Source organism: Pteropus medius, unplaced genomic scaffold, assembly GCF_902729225.1.
Source record: "Pteropus medius unplaced genomic scaffold, Ma_sr-lr_union100, whole genome shotgun sequence".
Classification (NCBI taxonomy): Eukaryota; Metazoa; Chordata; class Mammalia; order Chiroptera; family Pteropodidae; genus Pteropus; species Pteropus medius.
The window spans coordinates 3,212,546-3,230,367 of NW_024349224.1; the positions used below are offsets into that span (position 1 = coordinate 3,212,546).

At 57.4% G+C, this 17,822-nt stretch overlaps 1 protein-coding gene and 1 pseudogene across 1 annotated transcript in view; both read right to left on the bottom strand.

Annotated features, from left to right (window-relative positions):
- Positions 1 to 560, bottom strand: part of ZNF423 (zinc finger protein 423) — a 287,541-nt gene extending 286,981 nt beyond the window's left edge. The window contains exon 1 of the mRNA XM_039880813.1: positions 354 to 560. Coding sequence (XP_039736747.1) covers positions 354 to 393 — 40 coding nt within the window. The 5' untranslated portion in view covers positions 394 to 560. The remainder of the gene's footprint in view (positions 1 to 353) is intronic.
- Positions 561 to 15,593: 15,033 nt separating this feature from the next.
- Positions 15,594 to 15,713, bottom strand: LOC120617402 (uncharacterized; annotated as a pseudogene).
- Positions 15,714 to 17,822: the final 2,109 nt, after the last annotated feature.

Below are 17,822 nucleotides of genomic sequence, written 5' to 3' on the forward strand. Positions count from 1 at the left end.
GCCAAGTCGGGCCCGCACCCCTTGATTGGCCACGCGGGCCCGGGGCCCGCACGCGGGGAGCAGCGAGGGCCCCTCCGCGGCGCCCCCCGGCCCGGGTCCCCCACGGGCGGCGGCGCCGGGCCCGCAGAGGTTGCGGGCGCCGAGGGTGTCCGCGACGCGCCCCCTCCCGCGCCCCCGCCTCCCGCTCGCGGCGCCCCCTCCCCCTCCGCCTCCGCCTCCGCCTCCGCCTCCTCTCCGCTCGCTCGCGCGGGTCCCCGGCCGCCCGCCCGCTCGCCGGTCCCTCCTCCCTCGCTCGCTCCCTCCCTCCTCGCTCGCTCGCTCGCTCGCGCCTCCGCCGGGCCTCGCTCGCTCACCTTTCACCGAGCGCGGCTTCGCCTGCTTCCGCCTGGACATGTCCGGGGCTCCCGGCGCTCCGTCGCGCTTCGCGGCCGGCTCCCCCCGCCGCCCCCCGCCGCTCCGGGCCGCCCTTCTCCCCCTTCTCCTCCGCCTGCCTCTCGGAAACTTTTTTTTTTGCGGCCGGGTCGGCGGCTGCGGGGAGCGGATCCCAGGTCCGGGGCGGCCTCCCTGGGGGGGGCGGCCCGGGCCGGCCGAGGCCGCTCGGGGGCGGGGGGAGGCCCGGGGGGCGCGCCGGGGCCCTGCCTGTTGCAATGCGGCAGCCGGGGGCTCGCGGTCCCAGCGGCGGTCCCAGCGGCGCGGGGAGTCCGGAGGCCACTCGGCCGAGCCGAGTTATCTGGCGCCCCTCCTCCTCCCACCCCCCGCCGGCCCCCGGCCCCTGCGACCCCCTCCCTCCCTCCCCACCCCGCCACCCTCACCCTCCTCCTCCTTCTCCTCCTCCTCCACCTTGCCACCAGTTTTTGTGCAAAGTTTACAGGCGTCCAGCCCACCCAGCCCGGTGCGGAGCTACAATGAAACCCATCTGAGGAGGACGGGGCTGAGTCGAGGGGTCTCGAGAGAGGAACTTCAGAACGGTCGAGGCTTACGGAAATAATACCCCCGGAAAAAAAAAAAAAAAAAAAAGCCTTCAAATTATCCCCTGCCGCACCAAAAAAAATAATAATAATAAATATTAACGGCTAAAAAAATGCCCAAACGCCTGGTTTGGAGATTATGATGGATAGGAAAGGGGGGGTCCCTCAACTCAGCCTACTTGGGGGGCCCGAAACGGCCGCAGGAGCTCGGAAGCCACAGCTCGGAGCCGCTGGCTCACGCCCCCTTCTCTGGCTCTCGGCTCGGTCCGGCGCCGGCCCCCCGGAGGAGGAAGGGGCGCGCGGGGGCGCTCAGGCGGCGGCGGGCAGGCGCGCCCGTGCCCCGGGCATCGCTCAGCCCGTGCGCCGGGCCGCCGCTGCCTGCCCTCGGGCTGCGGTGCTCAGCGCGCGGCGCGCAGCCGATCGCCAGGCCGGTGCCAAGTCGCCGGCCCCGCTAGCTGCCTCCATGGGCCAGGGGCTCGGAGAGGGGGGAGGCGGCGGAGGAGGAGGACGAGCAGGCGGCGGCCGGGCTCCCGTCCTCCCGGGCAGCGGCGGCGGCGGCTGCGCCCCGGCTCCTCCACGCTCCAGCCGGCGCCGGCCCGCCCGCCAGCCTCCCTTGCGCTCCTGTCTTCTTTGTGGTCGCTGGCTCTCCTCCTCCCGATCCGGCTGCTGGGGCTGCACTGCAGAGACACATAATAAAGCCAGGCTTGGCTGGAAATGTAGCCGGGTCCCAGCAGGAGGATGTGAGGAGCGGAGTCCCGGCGGGGGAGCGCTCTGATCCCGTGGGGCGCCCCGCACTGCTCCGGCTCGGATCAGACGGAGAGAGGGCCAACAGCACCGAGCGATGGACAGCGCTGGAAATACAGCTCCGGCCGCCCGCAAAACCCGGACCGCGGCGGCGGCGGCGGCGGCGGGCACGGCGCGGGCACCGCACCGGCACGCGGGGCCCGGACTTGGGCGCTGGCGGCACCGGGGGCGGGAGGTGGGAACCGACACAGGGCCCACGCGTGCTGTCAAACTCGCCCAGATGCATGAGCAGCACAGACTGCAAAAAGTGAGGGAAGAGGTGGGGGCGACGAAACTGGGGTGAATTGCCCCAACGCTGCCACCTCCGCAAATCGCGCCCTACGCACAAGAGTTCTCCCTGGACCTGATCTTTCGCTCTCGGGTGTTGCCCACCGGTGGGTGTTTGAAGACCATCGCTGCCCATATACACACTCTTCCACCACTGGGCTAACTCTGGGCGCTCCGTACCCGCATTTGTAGGGTTCCCGCGTCTGGTTGCGCACTTCTCAGTTAGGACTATAAATGGAATACCTTAGCCCCAAAACATTGCGGCAGTACTGCCTCCCCCGCGGTTGGCGAAAGAAACCAGCTCCTACTTTCCACAAAGTTTTGCCCCAGCCACCAGGGGGCGCCTCGCGTCCCTGCAGCTGGAGACCAGTTGGGGCTCCGGTCTGGGACCGCGCGGGGGAAGGGCTCAGACTCAGAAGCCGGCCCCAGGCCGCTCCCCTAAACCGACCCTTTGCAGATTCCCCTCCCCCGCCAGCTGCGGGCGGCCAGGTCCAGGGTGGGGGGTCGGCCCCGACATCGCCCCCCTCCCGGGCGAGTGGCGCCACCTTAGGCCGGCTCGCCCCAGAGCTGGGAGAGCCGAGCGGGTGCGCGGCGCGGCGCTGGGGGTTATCAATCTCGCGGATCGATAAGTTGCCACTTGAAGAGGGGAGGGCTGTGTCCCCTCGGAGACGAGTTACCCAGGGCAACCTTTCACGGAAAAACCCGCTGCCCGCGGAGAGCCGCGCCGGGGCCGGCCGGGCAGCGGCGCCCGCCCGGAGCAGGGCGCCTGCGCCCCGCCGTTCCCCAGCGCTCCCACCGCCAGCCCGGCCCGCGGTCCCACCCGGCCCTGCTCGCCTCTCTGGGCCGATTGCAGGGGCACGCCACCCCGCACCCCGCGTCCGGGGAGCGCGGGCCCGCGGGGGCGGGTAAGGGCCTGGGGTTGGTGGGGGACGAACTCGCGCGCTCGAGGCGGTCTCAGAGGAAGAGTCGGGTGACCCGCGAAACGCAACGCCGAGCCGGACACCCTGACACCGGGAGACAGAGAGCGAGGCTCCCCAGAGCCAGGACCGACTGTCCCCTACCTGAGACTCAGGCCTTGAGGTCTGTCCCCTCCCCAAGTTATGCCGCCACCCCCGGGTCACCGCCCTCCCCAGCTCTTGCGTCCGAGAGTATCCGACATCTCGGCCTTCGCGGAGGGAAGTGGGAGCCGCCTCCCGCAGCTTGGGGGTGGCCGGGGTTAGGCTGGGAGGGGGTGCCAAGGGCCAAAGTGAGGGCAGAGGCCGCGAAGCGCCTGGGAAGGAGCCAGGAAGGAGGGGCCGAATCAGCAGCTCCCCCACCCCCGCCGGCGCCTGGGATCGCGGCCCGCGGAGAGAGGCTGACAGGCGGCAGATGGCACACGCTGGGGGAGGGGGGCGATTGGCCTCGGCTCCGGGGTGCCCCCGCCGTGGGCTGCCCTCCTAGGGGGAGGGGGCGGAGAACAGCCCCCGGCTCGCTCTCCCAGGCTCTCTAGGGGGCTGGAGACTGCGGATCACGCCCAGCCGTGAGCCAGGAGAGAGCGGGGCGCACAAAAGGAGCTCGCTGGGGAAGGGGTGTGCCGGGGGAGAGGAGGGGTTAGCCGGGGCGGGGAGGCCCGCGATGCTGCCCCTTTTCCATCCTCAGGGAACTGGGGAAGGCCCAGAGGCTGGAGGTGGGGGTGACAGGATGAAGGACAGGAGACAGCCTATCCCGAACCAATCCACAAGAGCTGGGGGGACTGGAGAAAAAGAGTACGAAGTTTCTGGACCCCTTCCTGCGCGTGGCAGTCACACATGTTCGTGTCCCTATGCTCACCCCTCCACCGCGAGCCCTGGCTGGCTGCTGTCTTCCAGCTCAGTGGCAGTCAGGGTGAGGAGGGAGCTCGACCTGGTCCCCACTTCCGCCTGCTTTCTCTGGAGCTTGTTTCATTTTTAACTCCTTCCAGAAAGAATGCTATTTTAAGGAAAATTCCAGAGCAGCAAAAAGCTGGTAACTCTTACTGAAAGAGCCTCAAGAGGCGCTGGATGAGGGCAGGACTAACTGCCCTGCCTCTTGGGCCTTGCTTCTCACCATCCTGGTGACCCGGGACCAGAAAAAACGGTTATTCTCAGATGGTGCCTTATACCCCACCTACCGATCTCCAGCAGGGCATCCAGGGGGCTGGGGCCCTCCCCTGTGAGAAAAGCCCCCAGGACCTCTTCTTCCCCATCAGCAGAGGACAGCTGCTCCCACCCTCCCCAGAGGTGCCCCTGGGGGAACCCTTTGTCAACTCTGAGGAGCCACCAGCATAAATGCAAAAGAAATTACAAGTTGATGGTTTTGAAAACAAATAAGACCACCGCTCACACAAAGGCGCATCTTCCTTCCAAGTCATAACTTTCCTCGAGGAACGGGCACCTGCCCCCCAAAGTGCCACCCGATTCTGCTCGGTCCTAAGGATATATGCCAGAGATGGCAAGTGAGGCTTCCTCCTCGAATTTCAAAAAGAGGCAGGTGTCATCCCCAAGCAGGACCGGCCCTGTGTCACAAAAACAAGCTAGGACAATAAAGTAAATTAAGATGGGGTTCCTTTGTGGCCTGGAAAAGAGTAACCCCGAAGAGTCCCCAGCGTCGGTCAAGAGGTGCTTTGCCATAAGCAACCACATGACCACCTTCTCCTATCTACACCTGCCCAGGCACACATTCTCACGCACACTCACCATAAATGACACTCGAATATGTACAATCCGAATTGGTGATTTTTCTTTTACCGTTTTTTGCTTGAAAGTCACGCTGTCCACCACAGAAAACTTGCGTCAGCCTATAAGGCAGAGTCATTCTGGAGAAGGAAGTTTAACCCCCCGGTCTCCTCCGGGAAATAAGTTCATTCCTCTCTTCATTTGTTTATTCCGTGTTGATTGATTGATTGCGTGCGTGCCTACTGTGCGCTAGAGCTGAAGGTAAAACAGTAAGGGAGGCCCACGGGCCCTCCCCGCCGGGGCCTGTTCTCTAGTGGGGAGGCTGACTTTTAATAAAGGGCCACACAAATAATTATTTAATTACAGTTTTAAACGATCCTGAGAAGAAAAAGTAGAGTGCACGTGAGGCCAAAACCAGAGGGAGTCAGTGGCGGTCTGGCGAAGGGTCTGGAGGAGGGAGTGAGAGCTGCTGGCGGAGTGAAGAGCGTGTGTAAAGGGCCTGCGGTGGAAATGAGCCGGGCGATTCGGAGAGGAAGCTGTCACGGCTCCAAGCAGAAAGCCAAAGGCGGCGGTCGCAGCCACGCGTAGGAGCCAGTCCGGTCCATCTTCCCGCCCAGGCTCCCTCGAGGCCCGGCTGGAGAACGGGGCGTGAGACTACCCATGTCTCCATTTTATCATCTGCGCATTGGGAATGCCGACGGCACGGCTCTCACGGGCTGGTGCTGAGGATTTCGTGTTCCCATGTGCTGCGGGCCTGGCCCAGAGCGAGGCCACGAGGCCTGAGGGCTGCCAGGCCCTCGCTTTCTTCCCCTCCTGGTCTCCCCTTCACTCCCTGTCAAGGTCAACCACATTTCTGGAGAGAGATGCCGATCTCACCATTGCAAATTCCCTCCTCCCCCTGGTTCCCTTAAGGCAGACATGCCCCTGCTTTCTAGAACCTTTCGGCAGCTCTAGGTCTATTGAGAAGCCTGTGTCTCCTGGATTCGATGTTCCCTTTCCCTTCCTTGCATTTTTCTTTTATCTTAATGATTCATCTATTCATGGAACTCAGGTTTCCCCAGGCACTCTGTCCTGGGGTACTAAGGAAGCAATGGCTATGCCCTCTGGCTGCACCCGTCAGGGTGATGATGGCCTGGCACTTGGACTATGAATCAGCAGCCACCCGCCATCCGGGTCCTGCCTGCTTCACACCGGTGTCGGCAGCATGATGGGGCTTGGCCTTGAATCTTATGATACTTCCTAGGGGAGCCAGGTGAGAAAGAAGAGAGTCTGTCCTGCTCTTATGTCTCAGCCAGGCATTTGGGGAAGGAGATCCCTGAAGATGCTCCTGAAATTCCCCAAGGGTCCCCAGGGCCCCCGCACGGCCACAACTCAAAGAGGCCAGCCTCGGGCCCAGCCATCCCCCTCCCTGAGGCTGTGGGAACACAGAGCCAAAAGCAATAAGGCGGGTGCGGGAAGCTCCGTGGCTTCTCCCGTTTCTGTTCAGCTGGGAAAGCCATTTGTATTTTATCATCATGATTATAATTATTTAATTCTTCAAGCGGCAGCAGTCTTTGCAGGGGGCACCCACAAGGCAGCAAAGAAACCAACTCAGCAGGAGGGGCCCAGGGGACTCACACCCTTGGAAAGCTTGACCTGCCCGGCCCTGGCCCTGAGCGCCTGCCTCGGAGCGGGGCACACGGTCTGGGGTCACTTGACTCTGGGTCACTTGCTACTTTGTTCTCTTAAAATGCTTCTTGTACAGGGTCTGTGATTCACTTTAAAAGAAAAAAAACAATTCCTATACAGGTGACCCTTGAACAACATGAGGATTAGAGGCCCGGACACCCCATAAAGTCAAAAATCCGTGTATAACTTTTGATTCTCCGAAAACGTAACTACGGTAACGAGTGTGATGGATGCCCAGTTTTTTAAGCTTAAACTAGTGGTCGTATCAGGCAGGAATACATTCCAGAATTCGTTCCAAGGCCTTTGGCCATCGGTGGGCTCAATCAGCCACCAATGTTTTGCTAATTAGCAAACAGTATATCAAAAATATGATCCATTTAGAAATAGTTTCTCACTGGTCCAGTTAAAGGCATCCGAGGTAGAATTTAGCAGAGTGGTCTGAAGCCACTCCCCACGCAAATCCAGTGAGGCCGGGGTAACCTGTACTCTTAGGGAACCCCCTCCCCCAGCGTGACCTCCACGGGGGTCTTGTGTCCAGCCGTGGGGTAACATCTCTGGCGTGGCGCCCAGCAGAGGACACAGTCCCGCCCAGGAGTGCACCTCTCACACGGGGAGAGGGCAAATAACCTGAGGACAGAACGCTGGGACTTCCTTGAGCCCACAGAACTGGTTGTAGGACCGGTTTTGTCCTTGAGGTGGCCCTGCTTTAATAACTATTCATGTGTGTGACAGGATTTGGTCAGAGACTTGCCTTCACTGTCACCTGGGAGAGAGGTTCTGGGGGAGCAAATCCTCGTCCACTTCCAGCCTCTTTTGTGACCACTGTCATTTACCAGAAAGGACCTCAGCCTGGGCGGAACCGAACTCGCTCAGATGATTTTGCAAATAAATAAATAAATAAATAACCCGACGTCCGGTGGTTTCCTGGGCACTTCTCCCTCCCAACCCCCACCATCATGAACAGGAGCTACCAGGGGCCCTGGCCTAAGAGAAATGCCACGGAGATTTCAGAGAGTGTCTGCATGCCTGGACCCAGTGCCCGGGCGGGCACAACAGAACTGGGGCCCCAGTGCCCACGGCCGGGAAGGCAGGAAGTGGGATCATCAGAGCCGAGTCTGCCCTGCTCCCTATTACGTCCTCAGTCCCCTGCAGCTGCTCAGAGCTAAGTGCTGGCGTCGGGGGAAACACCGGCCATGTGTGCAGCATACAGAGGGGGTGCCCGCGACACCTCGGTGCAATCGACCATCTTCCCATGAAAGGTTTCAGGTGGACAACAGAGGCCGATGGGTAAAAATCTTTGCCCACCCAACTAGGTCAGAGCTATTTCAGGGCCGAGCCCTAGATTTCGACATGCACCCGCATCACAGCAGGGTGCCCACTCTGTGTCCAGTGAGTCGTGGTGACTGGAGAAGCGAGCTGACCAGAGAAGCCAGAGGCAGGCTCTGGACACACAGGGCCACCATGCAGCACAGCAGAGGCCGGTATTGTGGAAAGGACTCGGCCTCTGGAGCCAGACAGGCCTGGATTTGAACCCCAGGGCAATACAACCTCATTTACAAAATGAGGAGAATAATGCCAGCGGCATAGGGTGGGTTGTGAGCAATAAGGAGATATCTCCATTGACCTGCCCCGTGGCGGCGGAGGGCATGGCATGAGCTGTACTGTAACATGCATGGCACACAGCGCTTTGCACACAGTAGGCGCTCAATAAATGTTATGTTTTGAGTGTGGTCTTTCTTCAGGGATGAGTGTGGCTGTGGGCCCACTGAGGAGTAGGCTGGCAAGGGGGAGAGCTCATTTGCAAGGGCCAAAACTAGGGGGAGAGGGCAGAGCCCCTTAGCATACAATCCTCGTTTCTTATCTGCGGGTTTCCTGGGTCCATTAACCGGGTCCTTCCATGCTGTAGGCGTTTAATAAGTGTTACCTATTGTTAATATTTACAGGCGAAGCACACACAACAGCCACTCGGTAGGTTCAGGTTTCTTGGGGGGCCTCGGGCAAACCCTTTCTGCCTCTGTCTCCCCATTTGTGAAATCTCTCTGCTTCTCTGACTCAACAGAGCCGTGGATCTGGGTTTCCTTGTACCCTCTGGCCTAACCAGCACCAGGCCAAGGGTCGAAGCCAAAGGGAGCAGAGAAAATGCAGGCAAAAGGCCACCAGAGAGAGGCGTTGGGGCTTGGGGCTGGGAGCAGACGGGGGCCGGCTCAGCCCCCAGTGGGCCCGCCTGGCACAGCACCTCCCAGGGCCTACTGCTGCCTGCTCGGAGGGCCCAGGCCCCACCCTGGTCATGCACATCGGGACATGCCAGGGCCTGGCATCCCAGGGGCCGGAGGGAGCTCCCGCAGGGGACTTCAAAAGTCCGAATGCCTTTCAAAAGGAACTAAAACTTTCTGCTTAACCAAAGCCTCCGCAGGAGGAGAACGGCCTGGCCCCTTTCTTTTTAAGTCTCTTTATTTTCCAGCCGCTGGCCTGGTCATTCTCTTTTTCCCTATTATAAACGGTCCCAGCTGCAGCACAGGGAAAAAAAAAAACCATCTCCCGGGCCTGGGCAGGGGCCTGTTGCAGCCACAGCCGCCTGGCCGGCCTCCTGCGGCAGACAAAGGCGGCTCCAGCCTCCGGCACCCACTGGGAGAGGCCCCGGAGCCCCTGCCCTGAGCCAAGGCCACAGCGGGAGCAAAGGGAGGATTCGGGAAGTTTCTGCCAGCACTCCCAGCCTCCTCCCGCCATCCGCCATCCGCCATCCGGCCAGGCCAAGGACTCCTGGAGAGCCTGTTTGTCAAGGACAGAAAATAAAAGATCTGGCCCCCCTATAATAGGGACGGGATCTGGGGATTTAGACTTGCAAGTTCAACCACCTGGCTGGAAAGGTGGGGTAACTGATATCTAGGGGGAAACTTGCCCCAGGTCACATAGCCAGAGCAGACCCTTGAGGCCAAGGCTGCCAATTCCAACGGCAGGTAGCAAAGAAATACCTGGGATCGGAAGTGGGGTTTGGGGTACAAGGAGCCTTAATTCCTGAGGTTGCTGGATGGGGTGGGGCTGTGGTACAGATGTCTTTTCCTTTTATTTGTAATAGGTAAAGCCTGTAGGCAGACAGCCTGCTTGGTACTCGGTCCCTCCGCCCCGCAGGAAGCTATTTCGTTTCTCCGGGCCTCTCTTTCCTCATCTGTGTAGTGGGGATATGCTGGTAGCTACTTTGTAGCATTATTGTGAAGATTAAATGAGCCAGTATGTAAAGCACTTAGGCTATTGTTCAAAAAAGTTACCTCTTCCTATCTGTAAATATAATGATTTGTTTTCTTCATTCGACAAATATTTATTTGCAACCTCTGGGGTCTATGTTTGTGACAGGCACTGGGCCAGATGCTGGGGATCCAGCTTGGCAAGGCAGAAAGGTCCCTGGCCTGCTTCCAGTCAAGGGGGTATGGGGACCAAGGGATGTGGGTTGTCTAGCCCAGTGCCTGACACCCCCATTCCTCAGCTCTCCTGGGAGTCACGTACTCAGCTGGCTGCAGAGCAAAGCTGACCAGGCCATGAGGCCAGAAGACAGGAGAGCCCAAGGGGCACCCAAGGAGAACCCCCTGCAGAGAGCACCTCTTTGCAAAGCTGCCTTGCAGCTCTGCTTTGTTGACAACTCGTTTAAGTATTTTAATTGTGTTTTTAAGTGGGATTGGGCCCCAGGCCAGCAGTTTGCAAACCTCCCCTGCCTGGTGGGTCTTGTTCATTCTCTGAAGAGCCAGGGTCCCCTCACTGCCCACCCACGGCACACAGGAGGTGGGGTGGTGCACCAACAAGAGGGAACCCCCCACCAGTGTCCCACCCCTGCACCCCCAGAGCTTCCCCACATGGCCTGCAAGCAGCCTGGCTGCCCCAGGTGCCCCTGGCAGAGCTTAGCTCCCCGTACCCAAGACACCCGTGTGGAGCCCTGCCCAGGCTCCTGACAGGGCGGTGGTGATACTGCCCCCTATGGGACATCAACCCACCTTCAAAAAGCCAACACACCCACAAACCAACGCTCCTCTCCCCTGCCCAGTCAACCCTCAGACTTCCCAGGAAGCTTGCCCCTCAGTCTAAGGAGCTGGGAGGCACAGGACCTCGCTCCCCTGGGAGAGGGACATGCTCCCTCCCTTCCACGCCTTTCTCCCCAGTGCCCCACCCTCAAGGCCCAGCCTTATACCCTTTGAGTGCTCTTCCTACTCAGATCTCTTCCATCTATCTAAAGCCATGCCCACGCATTATCTCCATTTTACAGATAACAAAACAGAGGCTCAGGGAAGCTCCTGTCACTGCTCTAAGGTCACACGGTCCTTAAAGGATAGAGCCAGGATCAAAATCAAGGCTTATCTCCCTCCAAAGTTGGAGATTTTTTTCCTGTGCAGTCGGTTAATTTCAGTTTCTATACCTTGCCTGAAGCATAGCATGGCTGTATTGATTTTAAATGGATAGATGTTTAAATACACATAGACAGATAATAAGATAAGGACGGTATCTGGGAACCACAGACAATTGTATCAGGTGGCAGGTTGGCACAGTGGGGTATCCTTCCCCCAATCTCCATCAAATTCCAAATTCTTTTGTTTTAATTTTTAGTTACAAAAGATTTCAAACGAGCAGAAAATAATACAGCAGATACCCATATGTCCCCAGCACATGTTAGAATTTTACCACATTTTTGGGGGGCTGGCTTGCTTTGATATGGGCAACTGATGTTTTCTCCATCATACTCCAATGTGGCTTCCGGTCAAACTCCTAGGTCCCCTTGACCCTCTCTTGTGCTGGCTGGAAAATTACTGCTTGGCTATCGCCCATGGGAACACAGGCTATCACCCATGGGAACATAACATTCTAACAATAAGCTTTCTGCTTCTGTACCCCCGCTTGTACAACCTACCTGTGGGTTGACAGTTAGTAAATAGAAGAAAAATAGACTTTTGTGTTCAGACAGAATGAGGAATGGGGTTTAGGGCTTAAAAACCCTGTACCTCTACATTTTGGGGCTGCTTAATTTGGGGTCTGTGTACCCCTGGCAGACCCAGCTGGCTGAATAAAGAGTGTGTTTCCTATAACTCACTGGTTTCTGGTGGTCCGTGTGTCTATCGGGGGCTGGCGGCTACAACACTCCAAGTAGACCTAAGCCCCTCCTATTTAAAAATGCTGCTATGGGGTGAAGGGGGAGCCCTGAGTCATCAGCAGGTCTGGACGAGCCTCCAGTGTTTAGGGATTCGAACTTCAGGAAAACGTTCAGGAGTCTTGACTGAAACAGGGGATCTTGAACCGTCTTCAGTCACCATTTGCTCCTGGGGGCGGGCCCTGTGAACAGGCAGTGGGTCTGTTTTCCAAGGGTGTAATCTGAAGTTCAAGAAGTTCCCTGGAGATGGCCTTCTCTTTCTTTCCCTTGGGCCTCCCCGTTCACCTGCCGCCGTCCTTGGAACAGTGGGTGTGGAAAGGAAGGGGTGCCTTTCCACGAGGGGATTGGGAGATCAAAGTTCCTAGCGAGAGGGAAGGGGTCAGGCTGTGCCCAGTCTTGGAGAGGGTGGGGGTGCAGGGGGCGGGGCGCTGTAGGGCCTCGGGTGGTCTGATACCCTGCTTGCTCCACAGGGACCTCCTTGTGGCTTGTCGGGCCCCTGCAGAGACTGAGCAGACACCCAGCCGGCACGTGGGAGTTAAGAGGGAGTGATCGCGGGTGTGCTTGGAACGCAGGCAGCATTCGGGCAGGCTCACCTTTCCAGGCACGCGGAAGGGCCCACTGCCATGGAGACCATCTACCGGGTCAGGTGAGAGACCCCTGCTCTAGCGCTTAGATGTCTTTCTAAGACATATAAGAAAGTCAACTTGGGATTTTTTTCTGTTGCGGGCAATTAAAAAAAGTCTAGCTTAACCCAAAAGGATGTGGTTCCAGCATCGGGCATGAGAGGATCTGGGTATCACCAGGGACACAGTCTCTCCATCCCTCTGCCTTGCTCTCCCGCATGGTGGCTTCATTCTCAGACTCCAAGGCTGCCAGCAGCTCCCGCTGCCCTGCCAGTTTCAAGGTCGGTGAGAAAGAGCCAGCCTCTTTTCCAACCTCTTTATGTCGACCACCGTGACCGGACGAGCCAAGGTCAGGCACCCACCCCTTCCTGTGTGCCAGGCACTGTGTGACGCTGTCTATGTTATCACTTCATTTTATCTTTACGCACATATCACTACTTGATCTCGCGTTTATTTGTTTTTGTGTCATGTCTGTCTTCCCACTAGATTATAAACTCCATGAGGACAGGGACCTTGTATATCATATCCGCTGTTCTGTCCCTAGTGTCTACGGCAAGCCTAGAAGAGCCTGGACACTAAAGTAAGTACTCATTGGAAAAAATACAATTTTACCCTTCGAGAAGTAGAGAATAGATGTGGGAGGAGTGGACAGTTGTTCTCACTCCCCGACCAGCTCAATTTTTAGTCTGTTCCTCAACAATGGAGAATGTCTCATCTCATCTCTCTTCTGGGGCTCTGTTCGAACCCCTGCACGTCTCATCTTCCAGACACAATTAACTGTCCCGTCGGCAGCTGAGCATAATGTTGCTATGGCACGATCTTTCTCTCTTTTAAACACTAAATAAGAAACACAGTCATTGAAACTACAGAAATCCAGAAGGAAAGTTACCCACGGACCCACCCAAGAGTAAAGCGATGTTTTCTTTTGTCCGCGACACTAGTTTCTCATTGTCCACGTGCAAATGTGCTTTCACAGATCCGTAGTCATAGCCTACATAAGACGTTCGGTGACGTATTTTTGGTCGACATTCTGCAGGGCAGACTTTCCCAGTTTTGCTGTAGACCAAGTCAGCTTCCTCCTTACTTCTCTTCCCTCTTTCCAGTCCCCACTGACAGTGTGGTGTATGACCTTACGGAAGGATTCTCCACGCTCACAGGTCATACATAAACAAAAAGTACGTCTATGGGAAGGGGCAGGGCTGGCATTAGCGTTAAAATGTACATCTTTTGTAGACACTGGCCTCTTGTCCACCTCTGACCCTCCTGGTGGAAGCTCTCCAGGGCACTTGAAATAATGCCAACCCATTCTTTTTCATGGTCATGTAATATTGTATGTGTAGATGTGTCACAATTTAACCTTTTATTTCGGCAGTGAAGTGTCTAGGCTTTTAGCTCTTCAAAAACACTTCAATACGTATCCTTGTATATTTAAGTCCCGAGATAGAATCTCAGGAGTGTGATCGCTGGACAAAGACTATGCTGGCTGGAAAATTACTGCTTGGCTATCGCCCATGGGAACATAGGTTATCACCCATGGGAACATAACATTCTAACAATAAGCTTTCTGCTTCTGTACCCCCGCTTGCACAACGGACCTGTGAGTTGACAGTTAGTAAATAGAAGAAAAATAGACTTTTGTGTTCAGACAGAATGAGGAATGGGGTTTAGGGCTTAAAAACCCTATATCTCTACATTTCGGGGCTGCTTAATTCGGGGTCTGTGTACCCCTGGCAGACCCAGCTGGCTGAATAAAGAGTGTGTTTCCTATAACTCACTGGTTTCTGGTGGTCTGTGTGTCTATCGGGGGCTGGCGGCTACAACAAGACTATGTTTTTTGTTTAGTTTTGTTTACATTTTAATATACGCTGCCAAACTTATTTTCCCCCAAAGCTGTAACAATTCCTATGCCTACCACTTATGTATGAGTGGTAGACACACACCCCTCACTCCTTACCAACCAAAACTAAGTGACGTCACCCATTTTTATCCTTGCTGATCTGATGGCAAGAAAGAGGCATTTCGTGTGCCTCTAATTTGCATTTTTCTGGACCAGGAGTCATATTGAGTTCGTTTTCATGTGTTTTTTTGTTTTCCTCTTCTGAGAAATGTCTGGTCGTATCCTCGGCCTGTTTGGGGGTGGGAAGGCGTAGGCACTTAACTCATTGTATCATAATATTTATGCTCCAAAATGCTGTGAGCTCTACCTGGGAGGGAGGGAGGGGCTGTACCTTATTCCTGGCAACATCACCAGTGCCAGGCACACAGCAGGATTTCAGGACACGCTGGATGAAGGAAGGAGCCTCTGCCAGCCCTGGGGGTCTCAGGGATGCACCCTTCAGGTTCAGTCACCTTGGTGGGCTGGTGTCCCCTCCCAGCAGGAGGACCCAGGTGTATTTATTTCTTCTAGCTGACTGTCACAGGAAGCTTTCGCCGGGATTTTTGAAGAGCCTTTTGGCAAAGCCCGGGGAAATCTCACTGTGAGTGCTCCCAGAGAGCCCTGTACCTCACTGTGAGTGCTCCCAGAGAGCCCTGTACCTCACTGTGAGTGCCTCCAGAGAGCCCTGTACCTCACTGTGAGTGCTCCCAGAGAGCCCTAAGCTGCCTCACTGTGAGGTGGCTTTCCCAGAGAGCCCTGTACCTCACTGTGAGTGCCTCCAGAGAGCCCTGTACCTCACTGTGAGTGCTCCCAGAGAGCCCTGTACCTCACTGTGAGTGCTCCCAGAGAGCCCTGTACCTCTTCTGCTTCCTCTCTCCTCTTCCCCCAGGAGAGGAGGGTCCGTCCCCATAACCCTCTGCCATGGTGCACCCGGCCCAAGGAGGTCAAGGTCTCTTCAAAAAGCCGATCTCAAACTCTTTCTGCTGTGGGTGGCCAGAGTGAGAGATGATGGGGACCTCCCAGTAAAGACCCCAAAACTGCCTCTCCTCCAGGGCCATCTCATGGTTTTGGCTGGATGACTTAACCGCTGGGAGCGCCTTACGTTAGGGAAGGCTAAAGTGGGCAGCAGTTGTTTGTCCCTGAGGAGGTGGAGGGACAGACTCCCTCTTCTGATCTCCAAAGGGACATCTGCTTAAATCGCTATGGACTCCCACGCCAAGCTCAGGGACATTGGGGCCTCAGCCCCACCACTGCCTGGGGCCAAACTCATTCATGCAACTTATCGGGCATCTATTATGTTCAGGCACCCCTCCAGATGCTGGGGACTCACTAATGATCGGACCAGCGAAAATCTCTGCACTTGTGGAACTGACATTGTCCCGATCACTTAATTCTGTCTTTGTGTAAAAGCACCGTAGACAGTAGACAGACGAATGGGTGGGCCTGTCTTCCAATAAAACTTTATCTATAGACACTGAATTTGAATTCTTTTATAATTTTTTATTTTTTAGGTGAGGCAACTCTTGGTTGACCTCACAGATTGCAAGGACCTTGTCAGCTTATAATCTCTTATTTTTGTATTTTTCACGCCTACAGCACCTGGTCTTCCCCAGGTGGTCTCCCATCCAAGGACTAACCAAGCCCGACCCTGCTTAGCTTCTGAGATCAGACGGCATCAGGCTTGTTCAGGGTGGCACGGCTGTAGACTGAAATTTGAATTCTATATAATGTTCATGCATCCTGAAATATTAGTCTTCTTTTGTCCCCCCTGCCCCCAACCATTTAAAAATGTATAAACCATTCTCAGCTCGAGGGAGGGCCATGTACACACAGGAGGTGGCGAGCCCTGTTCTAGATAATAAACGCTGGAACTTGCACGGACTATTCTAGCGCTTTTGTAAACTCACTCATTTCACCTTCGTAATAACGCTGGGAGGCGAGTCACCGCTAGAGGCTCCATTTTACAGAGAGGGAAAGAGACACAGAAGGGTAAGTTATACAATCGGGGTCAGAATTTGAATCCAGAACCCAAAATGTATGCTCTTCCCCACTGTTCTATACCTCATCCTGCAAAAACTCAACGAACTAATGAATAGGCGTCTTGGTTTAGCACCCACGACGTGCTAGACAGGGCTGGCCACGAAATGTACAATAAAGGAATTAAACTCCAAACGACCCCGGGAGACAGCTGCTCCCACGCCCTCTCGGAGGGGGTGTCCTCACCCTGCGGCCCCGTCTGCCCTCCGTGCTCTCATTTTCTGTGCTATGCCCACCTTCCGCCCCCAAACACCCCGCAGCCACGCTGCTCCTGGGCCTTCCCCACGGGCTGGCCACATTTCAACCTGAACCCACAGCCAGAGTGACCTCGGCAGCATTTTCACACTCCCAGATATCTGAGGGGGAGGGATTCAGAGTTAACAGCCCCCGGAGAGGGACAGACTGGGGCGCCGGTGGGGCACCGGGAAGGTCTTAGGGGACAGGGATACAGATGGGGGTGGGGAGGGGGTGCACCCTGAAAAGAATCTCATCTTCAGAGCAAGGGGACCTAGGCCCATCTCCCCCCACCCCTACCCCAGCCCCAAAGAAAGCCTCTGCCCCTCGGGGTCTTTAAGGGGAAAAGGAAGCAGGTGAGCGCTCAGCGACTCCCAGCGCGAGGGGGAAATGCTTCTGGCATTAAACAAAGCCTTTTTATATTTAAACTGCCAGCCCAGGATTTTCAGAAAAGTTTCCCCAAGCGTCGCTGAGTGTGTGTGCACAAAAAATTATACACCGGTGTATAAACACAGTTGGATGCAGAAACACACACGTGTGCACGTTAGAACAGCCCAGATGCGCCTAGACACCGCCGCGCGCCCCTGCGCCCCGGCCCGCGCGCCGCCCCGCGGCGGGGACCAGGTGCCCCAGGAATTCCAGCGCCGCGGGGGGTGGGAGGAGGAGGAAGCCGCCGCAGCAGGGGCTGGAGGGGAAGGAGGCGGAGAGAGGCGAGAGGAGGGGGAGCCCCCAGCTGGGAGAGCGGGGCGAGGGGCCAGGGGCCCGGGGGGCGAGGAGAGGTCGCGCGGGGCGGAGGCCGGAGATCGAGGCCCCGGCCTCCCACCGAGGGGCCGCGCAGCCGGGCCGGGCGGGTGAAAGGACCGCGCGGCGGGGGCCGGGCGGGATCTGAGGGTTCAGGGGCGGCGCAGGGGGCGAGAGGGGGCGGAGCCCGGGAGGGGGCCGCAGTGGGCGGGCGGGGAAAGGTCAGGGTGCGGCCTGGCCAGCTAGGGGCGGGGACAGCCGTCAGGGTCGTTCCAACGCGGAGCCCAGAGACCTGTTCTTGTCTCTCAGGGCAGAGGCGCGGGGTGCGGCGAGCGATGGGCAGTGCGCTGGCTCGGGCGCCCCCCGCCGCCGGGCCCTGGGCGGTGACCCACAGGCCCTTGGGGTCCTGGCTGTCTCCCTGGGCCAGGAGAGACCAGTGGAGCACAGGTTCGCTGCGGCCACAGGGCTTGCAAACCTAGGACCCTTGGGTCCTCGCTGGCCCGCAGACTTGTGTACTTTTAGTTTCCCCTTCGGTTTGAGTCCCTTTAGCTGGAACCCGGGCCTTTTAGACGAACACGGAAGTCGAAAAGCCGAGCCTCAGTTGAAAAGAGCCCAGAAGAGCCTGATTAGAGTTTGGGGCAAGGAGAGACAGGACCTGCCCGCACCCTGACCCGAACCTAGCCCTCCGCTCCAGGGCCGCCCTGCCTGCCCAGCCCCCGCGGGCGCCTCCGCCCTAATCCTGGAAGTCAAGTGCGTCCTGGGTTCTGAAACCAGCTCCACTCCTCCCAGCCTGTATCTCCCTGG